The following is an 11,154-nucleotide window of genomic DNA, read 5'->3' as shown; positions in this document are numbered from 1 at the left end:
AGGCAGGACAAGTGGGTTATGTATAAAAGTCTTTCTTCCGTTTTTCAGTAATGTTTGTTGAGCAAAAAAAGGAATAAAGCACATTTTATATTTTTCTTTGTATTAGAGATCCATAGAAGATGTGCATCATTATACAATGAACTGTTTAAAACAAAGAAATAGAAGTTTGAGTTCTGTACCCTTTGTACTTTGATGTGTCAATTGTTTACACACTGTTCTTCTACACATAGTTTATCAAATGTTTGCAGCTTAAAACCAGCAAGATAATTATATACCAATACAAAAAAAACCCCAAACCTCCTTCTTTCCAAAAAAAGAAAACCCAAACCCCAACAACAGCCTCCCCCCTAAATTGTTGTATTACTACTCCACAGGAAACTGTTGTGCTGAAAGGAAGAATTAACTGGTCTTTCAACTTCAGCCTTTTTATTGTGAGAGAGGAGATCACAGAGTGTTACCATGGGGAGAACAGCAGCTAAAGGTAAGGCCTGGTAGCTTTTATCTGAGGGAAAGAAGATAGGGAACCTGCTAAATGCTCTTTTTGAAGGTGTTGGGATATTACTTGGCAATTGCTATATTGTTAGATTAAAGAAGACAGTTTATGGTATGTACTAAGTACAGGTAAGTTCAAACTTCACATTATTTTAGAGCAAGTATGCTAAATTTTGCTTATCCCAGAGTTCTACAAGTTCAACCAAAGTAATTTTGTCCTATGACAGCCTTGAAGTCATTATACTACTCTAAAATTGAAGATTGTGTCTAGGTGTGATATTAAATAAAATGTAGTGCTTTATTCTGTAACTGTATATAATTTAGCAGGATGATAGCTGAGTAGTACAAGAAATCAAATTTTATCACAATGAATGGCATTAGCAGCTGTCTCTTCAAGATAAAATGAACATTTTTAAAGAAATTAATTCACAAATGCAGTGTACTACAAAGGTGCGATTTCTGCTGTGTCATGTCTGCAGAAGTTAATTGTGAGTTAAGTGCTAAAATAAAGAGTGAGACTTAAGAAGAAACAAGGGTGTTTGGGTTGGTGAAACAGAGAATGTAAAGAAAGACCCACTGTCTGAAACCAGGTTGCTGCTGCTTTTCAGAGGTTTCATATGGGTAGTCCTCCCCCATAAAAAGCTGCTGACACTTTTGTGCTTTCCTTGAGCTTTCCACTGTCAGTCCAGGCTGCTTTATGTGCCTGTGCGCTCCCTTGGTAAATAATTGTCTTTTGCTAGAATAGATTTTCTGTAATGACAGGAGTCATCCGTTTAATTGTCACACCAAGAGTTTATGGAGGAAGTCTGTCCTCTTCTCTTGTAGGTTTTCTGCATGGTTGTTCTGTAAATATGCTGAAAGAGAAATCCTGTTCCAGGCAGATAAGAAACCCACTGGGAAAGCACAAAAAAGAAGGGAAAGGAGACATCTCATATTCACTCGTGTCTTGATACCTTCAGCTGTTGTGTACTAGGGCTTGGTGAAGGGTAGCTAAAAGGTCCTCACAGCCCTGTGTGGTAGGGAGTGAAGAAGGCTCCTTCCTGAGCAGTGATGGGTCTTGCGCTTGTCTTAGTAGTCATCTTGAATGCGTGGCATGGGAAGAGCAAATGTTCTGTCACCCAAAGGTATTTCATGGCCATCAGGAAGAGACAAGGGATTTCTTTGAGAAAAGTAGTCTCCTGCCATATTTTGAACGCCCGTCAGAGTTGAAAGCCTTAGGGTGGCTAAAAAATAGCTACAGAAATCTCGAAAGCACAACTGTGAACTGCTTTTTCCTCACATTGGACAGCAAGCAAATAGGAAATCTTACAAGATAACACACATATGCCTCCTTCTGTCACAAATTATTCTACAGTAAAAACTTACTACTGTCAAAAGATGTGGTGCTTGCCAGCACACAGACAAAGCAATCATCTTGTTTGTTGAAGGGTTAACTTCCCAGAAAGGAGTGTTGTGGATTTTTAAAACATCTCAGACGAGAAGCTGGCATTCAGCATAGAGCTGAAAAGTGGAACTCTACATAGGTCACCAGTATTATCTTTACTAGACTTTATATTCTGAAGGTGCCTTTTCTGATTGTTTTTTGGGGCATTTTTTTTGGCATGCACAAGTCAGTCAAGATAGCTTTGTCTTTCTTCCTCCTTGTCTCTAATTTCTTGCATGATAGATGTGGTTGCTCTTGCCTGTCTTCTGTTGGGTAATCTTATCAGCAGAAGAATTCTGTGATTAGAGATAGGGTGGGAGCAATGTCAACACATGGAATTTTAAATTAGTAGGCAGAAAGCACCATGTTAAATAATCTTTCTCTAATCTTGCTTTGTGTCTATGGCTTTAGTTTATGACCTGCATTGTACAAAAAGCTAGTTGATGAACAGTAGAATATACTGGGTTTGTAATTTTAGTATATGCTGTATGTGATCTTGCTACCCAGAAGAGAACAATCTTTCATGGGGTTTTGAAAATAAATATTTAGCCTGTATTATAGGCTAAATGTATCTATTTTTACATAGCGAGTATATAAATTTTGTGTATTTAGATACAACTTTATTTTTAAAACTTTCTTTGAAAAGAATACCCCATTCTTTGTTGTTCTTGTTTTTTAAAGAGCTGAATAGCTTGTGATTATGTCCACAGTAGCAGCATTTCATTTTTATTCATGTTTTGATAAAATGATCTAAACCATATTGTGTTTTACTTTTGAAAGTAGACTAAAACTTGTCTCATTAAGAACAGACATTGAGGAAAACAGATAATGAATTAAACCGACCTATATTTTTTGCCATCACGAGCTTCAAGACTCTAGCACTAATAAGTCTGTTCTGTCTAATATATGAATAAAGTTCCCATTTTCAAGTCCACTTTTCAGATTTAAAGGAATTAATCATTGAATGTGACTACGTGAAGGAGATGAAAGGAGAATATTCTTTGTACCTCCAGAAGCATTTCATTCTTTCCTAACCTGATTTTTGAAGTTTGACCAAGCTGAGGGAGTCAATCTTCTTCAGCCCAGTAGTTTGATGTCTTTCGTGTCTTAACTTTGGTTTTGTGATCTTTTGCAATCGAGTTTACTAGAATTAAGATATCAAAATTTCAAGTGTAGGTTGGCATGCACTAAAAAACCCCTGTGTACTTCATATTTATAAAATCATATTTTAATAAAATCTTGCTTTCTTCAATGTTGTTTTTCAATATAAACTCTGAATTCTTACCCACCCTAAGTACTGACACTGGGAGAGGCACACCAGACCAAGGCATCATAGCAACTGTGAAGTATAGGCTGAGGGAAAGTTTTCTGAGGTGGTAGTAGACACAGGGCATCTCATGTGAAAACAGATCAGTAATCCTTGCTGTTAGTACATTTTCATCTCCTTAGACAAAACACTTCAGCTTTGCAATGGTTTTCCCAGCATTGAAGGTTGGAATGCATAAAAGCAAGAGGAGGCTTTGAAAACAATCGTGGTTTTATTCAGACTTATTTTTGGATGTTTCTGCATGTGCTGGGTGAGTTTTACTTGAGCATTTTAAAGAGTAAATTTTTGGCCATCAAAACAAGTGATGGTCCTTTGAGTTTGTTATGAATGAAGATACTTCCACCTCAAATGAAACAGAGGTTTTTCTGCTGTTGAGGAATCAGTTCCTTCTCTTTAAAGTCACCATCTCTTATTTTTCTCATAAGATTTCTAATGTCTGATGATAAGAAAAATGCAAAATGATGAAAGGAAATATTGCTGGGAGTGTTACATTTCAATGTTCATATTTGCTGTGATATTTGTAGGATAAGCACTAGATCTAACTGATACAGGAAGTAAATAATGCAAGTGGTGGTTGTCAGTGGGAGTTCATCTGGTGTCCAGGGTGTGGGCTTTTTTTCACATTCTTTCACCTGTTCTTGATGTCTCCTCATGAAAGGCTGTCATCTTGTTTGAAATCTGGCACTGTTAGGTAGATACTCTTTTATGAGTCTGTTCTTTCAAGCTGTGGATGTTCGCAGGAAGTAGTTATTAGTTTTGCTCTTCAGTATGTCTCTTATGTGGGACTCTGTTGGATTTCCTCTTTGGAAATAAGCGGAATGGGAAGTTTTCTATTCTGTAACCTGTTAGCCTGATGTCTGCAACAATCTTCTGCCTGCTTTGGGGATTGCCTGACTAACTGAGCTTGTTGAACATAGCAAAAGGCTCAGCTGGTGATTGCCACTGCCCAGGAGAAAACTAGGTGGATTCAGCTCAATCCCAAAGAGGCTGAATGGAGTATATTTTGATGTATAGGAGAAAGAAGGTGAATGTTAGCCTTGAGTCTTGTCATTGTTACTGGACTAGTTTTAGAACTATCCCTTCTCAGATTCCCACTGGTAGTTGTCAGGATTTAGAGTGTCCACTTGTGTGGGTTAAAGCTCTACTCCTGAGGAATTACTGGGGTTAGAGCTCTGTAGGTACCATCCAGAAGCATTTCAGGAAGTCCATCTGAAGTTGACCTCCATAAGGATTTTTCTTTGGGAACATACCAAGAAGAAAATGTTTCAAAGCAATCTTTTTCCAAAAAAAAAAAAGAGCAAGTAAGTGAAGAAAGAAGATTCAGTCAAAGAGTAAACATAGCATTTCCTTTCCTTTTCAAAGGATCTGTGGTACTCCCCATATCTGCTTTAGGAGAAACAAGTGATAGATTTTCAGCATATTTTAGGCAGGTATGTAGCAGTAGGCATGTTTTCCAGGACTGTGGAATCTGGTTTATTCTTGGAAGGTGTTTTGGCCTTCAGTACATTATAGGCTTTAATGGCCCTGACTGACCTCACCTGGGGCCTCTCATCACCCTGCCCAGGGCCCAGGACCCCATGTCAGCTGCCCACGGCCATCAGCCCTTGCCTCAGCAGTGCCAGAACAGGGCTGGTCTGTAGTTGTCAACATCCCTGCGTTGCCTGGCCATGGGCCCTGCCAAACTGGTCCCACCCATGGGCCTATGTCATGACCCAGCCTCAAACTGGCTTAATCTTTGCTGCAGAACAACTCTTTGTATCTCAAGCATTTCTTGTCACCAGATGCTTCTTACTGTAGGCTGGGAGCGTTCTTATTTCAAGTGCAAGCCAATCGATAGCTAAAGACTTAAGCACAGGCAAATACAGGAATCAGCTACCAGCACAATCTCTTGGTACAAGTGAACCATCTCTTCAACTGTAACACTTCAGGCTAACTGGGGTGACCCAGGGTGTGAGCTGAGACACGTACCTTTCCAGAGGAGCAGCCTCATTCCTGTTGCTGAGATGTTTGCAAACCAAGATAGTTATTCTCTCATGCAGAGCTTGCTAAACTTTTTAAATCTGAAAATTTACTCGCATTTTGGTTGCCAGCTCAGTGTCGTATTCGAATTGTACTTGAGTCCAGGGGTGTCAAAAGCAGGTCACCAAAACAAAGTATTTTAAAGACTAGAAGGAGCAAATGGAACTGGCTCCCTCAGCCTTCTCCATTCTATGCTCACAGTCCCACTGTCTCACATAAACGCTGAAATCCAGCAAAAATGAAATGACAGACTCTTTTCTGCACGTGTATAGAGACGAAAGATAGAGAAGATTCTTCTGAATGGTTTTTATTTAATAACTGACATGTGCTGAGGTAGCTGCTTGCATTTGAGTATTCAAGAATTTAAATGTAGAATTAAATTTCTAACTTGGAAATATGCTTTTAGGATGTGGGTTTTTTTCCCCTAATTTCTCCTTTCATAGTGGTCTAGACAAGATTTAAAAACATACCCGGTGGTCGTGAGGATCTCAAATTGCATGTAAGTTGGGTAAAGCTGTTAAAAATTAGGGCAGGGTTGTTCTTTATGGAGCTGATACTACTTCTTCTGCAACTAGATTTATTCTGATAATGTAATATAAAGTAGTTAAAAGCTCTGCTTCTTCTTGCTGTGTATTCTCAATATATTCCAAAAATGAAACAGAGCAGTTAAATTTATAGTATGACTACCTTTTTGATTATGCACTGAAATTAATAAAAGAAAGTCAGTATTTGGAACAAGATACTTTGTATTGTTTGAAAGCATTCTGTATTATACTGGACATCGTTATGATGTGAATATTACATTTATTATGTAATGGAATCTTGTCTTTTAGATTCAAAGAATATTAAAAAAGAGAAAGATGGAAAGAATCAGCAGGCAAACAACCCGTCTTTAAAAAGTGGTAGGTATTGCAGCTGTCAGGTTATTAGTTAAGGTACTCTGAAAAAAAAAAAGTGGGTTATTTGGATTATACTATCTTCTGAGGCTTTTTTTTGTTTCTGCAATCTTTTTAGCTATTACTGTTGAGTAGTTAAAAATGTACCATTGCTTTTCTCTAACTCTGCTAGGAAAGTGTTTTGGTATAGGAAATGATGGTTTAAACTGCTTGACTTGAGCCTGATCATTTTGTTATCCCAGACAAGTAGTTTTTGTGTATATAATCACAGATGCTGGGTAAACATAGTGGTTTTGTTTGTTTGTTTGTTTTGTTTTGTTTTTATCTGTACTGGTTTCTCTCTTGTTCTCATCATGTATTTCCAAGTTTCATCAGTTTCATGCCTTTTCTGTTGCAGTTACCATCTCTCTCTTTAATGTATGTGTTTGCTGGTGCCAAAGAAATTATTTTTGTTTAAAAATCTGAGGTTTTAGGATTGTTAGCTGGATTCAGTTTCCTGGGATTCTGATTTTACTTTACACAAATGGTGTTTTCAAGTCAATCGTGATTTTCACAATAAACTGGGGAAACTAAAACTACATACTTGCCAGAAATGATCCAGCTTCTTATCCAACTTTGCCTCTGCTGTCCTCAACAGGTGCCATAGGGCAGCATATATGTGGCATTGCTGGCACTTTAGCTTTTTTGGGCTGCCAAGAGAGGGCAGCATCATCTTTATACGCCGTTCTTACATTCATGTTGATTGCTTGAATTTGGGGCAGTAAGAAATATCATGAATACTGTTGATTGAAGCAGAAAATCTCTTCAGGAGTTGTTAGTTAATTCTTGATAAATGTCAGTGTGTTACTTAAGCTCTCTGTTTCTGTGCGCTCTGACTCCTAACGGATGATCTAGTTCAGAGCTTTTCTTGAGTACCAGTGGAGGAGTTCCTTACAAGTAATGCAGGCACTCAAGAGGTGTGCGGAGATACTAACACAGTATCTGGGTATAAAAGATCTGATACCCTGTTACCACCAGCCATAGGACAGCTTTCTGCTGTTACATTTACCAGACTTAATTCTTCTATTTCTTGGGATCCTAACAGTGGTCTTTGTTATTCTTCTCTGTTACTTAGGGACAGGAAAGGAAGTGTATTTGTGTCTTGTTTTCCCTCTTCTGCCATGTAAGAAGAGCTCTAGTCAAGCTGGACTCAGCATGTCTGTATTTTAAAATAATGTTGTCTTACATGACAGACAGAGCCCCATAAGATGCCCCCCACCAGCAAAGTGCTTTTCATATGTGGATAAGATAATCATATTTCATGAGTCAGTGGAAAACATCCCTGCCTCTTGCAGTGGAGAGCAAGTTGTTGAAAGCTTTGTGGAGAATTAGTGCTAAGCAGGCAAGCCTTATGCTGTCGTCTGTGTCCTTCCACTTGGGACTATGCTTTTAAACTAATGTCTGAGCACTGAATTTAATCATGAAATCTAGACTCAGAGCTGTCAAACACTTAGACAGGAGTTCCTTGCTCAAGATCATACAAGATCTTTGATTTTTTTTTTTTGTAGGTGATATGATAGTTTTTATCTTGTGTGGTTGGTTATTGGTGGCAAGGAAAAAGAATGAGCCTCCTGATGCTGGATACTTTGGGCTAGCATCCAGGAAATCTCCAGAGTTTTTGGGGTATACATGATAGGAAGAGTTGAAGAGGAGGGGTGATGCAGAGATGTGAGAAAAACAGGTGGAGAAATGGATTAAAGTAGATTAAAGTAAAGAAAGACAGTAGGAGAGGAAAAATTCTAATGGGATCCTCAGAACATGTAGAAGCAGGTACGAGGTATCAAGTAGGGTATGAAATACCTTGCACTTAGGCTGCTACATTTGCAAGCAATGTAAACCAAAACCATTTATGTAAAACAAAATTAAAAGGTAAACCTCTTCTTTGACAAAGTGAGATTCTGGAATGGAGGCTAGAAAAGATACATGTCTGTGTCAGAAGTCTCAGATGTATGCCTAGGGATGAGATGAGAAGACACAAGGTGCTATATCTGCTTAAACAATGTTTAGTATATGGTGGTACTGTATTAAAGTAACCTAAATAAACTAGAACCTCAAATTGTACCTATCTATCTACAAGTGACACTTCACTCATATTTTATATCTTCAATTTAAATTCTGTAAAGCTTTGTCTTAAGCTGAAGCATTACGTACAGTAGAAGACAGGGAGCACTTCAGCAAAGCAGCCTCTCACATATTCATGGGAGCAGACAGGATGCTTCTGAGGGAGCTGAGGTAGTTGATGTCCCTGTGAGACTTCTCTGTCATTTTGGAGAGGTCATAGTGATTGGGAAAGTTTCATGCTGACTGAAAGAGGGCAAACAGTATGCCCAGTGTCAAGAAAGACAAGAAGGGAGCAATACAGGCTGGCCTGCTGGACCTTGGAAGACTGAAGAAAATCCTCCTGGAAGCCATTTCCAAACAAATAAAAGACAAAGATGAGGTTAGGAGCAGCTGAGACAGATTTGTTAACAAGGGGAGAGCAGTGCATGTTGTCTATCTTGACTTTAGCAAGGCTTTCTGTATGGTTTCTGTAGTGTCCTTTCAGCCAGACTGGTGAGATGTGGTTTGGATATGTGGACAGAAAGTTTACTGGACTGCCAGGCAGTACAAAGTCCAGCTGGTAGCTCATGACAGTTCTCAAAGGTCAGTGGTGGGGCTAATGCTATTTTATTCCCTACTGACAGATGGAGCTGATTGGACAGAACAGACTGACAGCTGGTTTATGGGCAACATCTAACTGGGAGGTATAGCTGGTAGGCTGGAAGGCAGGGCTGCTCTTCAGATGGACCTCTTCACGCTAGAGAAACGTGCTGACAGGAACCCCTGAGATTCAAAAGCAAGTGGAGAGTCTCTCCTGCACCTGGGCAGACTGGAGTCCTGCAGGAGCCGGGGTGGGAAGCTGGCTGCCAGGAAAGCTGTTCTGCAGGAAAGGTCCTGGAGTCCTGGCAGGCAGCAAGCCGAGTGTAGGCCAGCAGTGTGCTCTTGTGGTGAAAGACGTCAACTGCACACCGGGTACCATCAGCAAAACTGCACGCAGCAGGCAGAGAGAAAGGGTTTGCTGCTCTCTGGTATTTGTGAGCGCTGTGTGCTGTTTTGAGCTCACCAGTACAAGAAGACACTGGTATGCTGGAGCAAGCTGGCTGGCAGTCCACCAAAAAAATACAGAAGCCAGAATGCAAGATGTAAGCAGAAAACTGGTACTGAAGCCATAAAAATAGTCTCTTTGGCTGAAAAAAGAGAAAGCTGATGGGAGATTGTCCTGCTGTCTTCAGTTACTTGACAGGCAGCTGTGGAGGAGATAGAGCCAGACTCTTCTTGGAAGTGCAGTGGAAGGATGGGAAGCAACAAATACTGGCTGGAGCACAAGAAATTCCTACTTGATGGAAGGAAAAAAATCTTCACATTGGGGGTGGTGGAACCCTGGAGGGGCAGGAGGCTGAAATAGAGACCTCTTAGGGTCCCTTTTAGCTTGAGTTACTCTGTGATTGGCAGGTTTGACAAGAAGTGATAGGGTATTGATAGAGCATTGCAGAGAACATCAAGGGTTGTTGACCCATGGGTCATTGCTAGTAATGCAAGCTACTGCAGCATAAACTTATTTCCTCCATTTTTACATTAGTCAGGCTGTTTGCCTGTGCTGATTGCTTTGGATCACCACTTTAGCATCCGTGTTGGTTGCAAACTGTTTAATTTTCTTTACAAAAGGTTCTAGTTACTTTCTGGTGTGGGTTCCCCCCCTCCCTATCCCATATATGCCAATTTGTTCTCCAGTGTAAAAATGCCTTGTTTTCATCTTGCTGGTGGGTTATAAAGTTGTGCTTGTTGCATAATGGGTTTTTCTCAAGCTATTTAATTCAGCCTGCAGGTTTGAGTGGGAAGAGAAATGCATGTTAAATCATTTAGTGCAAGATAATTTTCTTAAGGATTTCTATTTCTCAAAAGTTGCATGTTTTCAGGGGCTTTAGAATTAGAAGTATATATAAAACCACTGCTTCTTTACCTGTACACACTGAGAATACAGTAGACATTTTTTTTCTGTAGAGATTTTTTTTTCCAATGTGTTTATCTTCCTAGACATACATCTTACACAAGCATATATTCATCTCCTATTTCAATGACTGCAGTAATTAAATGATAATTAGCACTATTTCTGAGTGTTTGGCTTTAATTTAATACAGCATATCTTCACGGGTAGAGAGGTTCTAATTTAAACTTCAGGTCATTTCTGCTTGATGAAAGAGGTTTTGAATAGCCAAGAGCAAAGAGTCACGTAATGTTTTTCTCTTGGATTTATCTGCAGCTGTCTGCTTCAGTTACCTTATGTGTCTTTATAGTAAATGTTCCCTGGGAAAAAAAAACAAACAAACAAACAAACAAACAAAAAACAACTGTTTGTTTCCCTCTGTACTTTTGGGTCATCCCACCAAATTTACAGTCCTGTTATAACAAATGAGATCATTTGGCTGATGCTGGTATATAGAGATAATTTTTTCAAAGGAGATGAATGGGGGTTTCTGCTGGTGAAAGGTGCTGTCTCTGAAGCTTCTATGTTTATACAGTTCTTAACACAGTGAGGCTCTGATTCATTATTACAGCTTTTATACCACGTTAGGTCTGAGACATCTGGGACATAGCTAACATTTTCTTTTTGCTAGATTTACTCCTATTGGATTGGATACTTAGAAGTTTACTAAGGTAAACTCTGATTTAAAACACCTTTTTTTTTTTTTTTTTTTAATAATCAGAAGTCAGCCTGGAGTGGCAACTTCATTATTAGACTCACAGAAGAATTTTTTCTAAGGTTAATCTTCATCATAGCAGTTCATATTTAATTTTTGCAGCCTCCTTGGCCTGTCAGTGGAAAGAACAATGGATCTGGAGTCTACTTTCTGGAGAGAAATGTTTGAAGAGCCATTTCCTGAGCATGCCTTCCTGAAATACAAATACCTAACATACGC

At 39.2% G+C, this 11,154-nt stretch overlaps 1 protein-coding gene across 1 annotated transcript in view; it reads left to right on the top strand.

The window, feature by feature from the left end:
* Nucleotides 1–374: 374 nt before the first annotated feature.
* The window catches only part of SCML2 (sex comb on midleg-like 2 (Drosophila)), a gene marked incomplete at its 3' end in the record, with an annotated part of 56,400 nt that continues 45,620 nt past the window's right edge, over nt 375–11,154 (top strand). The window contains exon 1 of the mRNA XM_008947482.1: nt 375–481. Within this exon, the coding sequence (XP_008945730.1) occupies nt 460–481 (22 nt within the window). The remainder of the gene's footprint in view (nt 482–11,154) is intronic.

Source organism: Merops nubicus, unplaced genomic scaffold (assembly GCF_000691845.1).
Source record: "Merops nubicus isolate BGI_N331 unplaced genomic scaffold, ASM69184v1 scaffold41099, whole genome shotgun sequence".
Classification (NCBI taxonomy): domain Eukaryota; kingdom Metazoa; phylum Chordata; class Aves; order Coraciiformes; family Meropidae; genus Merops; species Merops nubicus.
The sequence above is the reverse complement of the archived record's forward strand: the minus strand, read 5'-3'. Positions and strand labels throughout refer to the sequence as shown.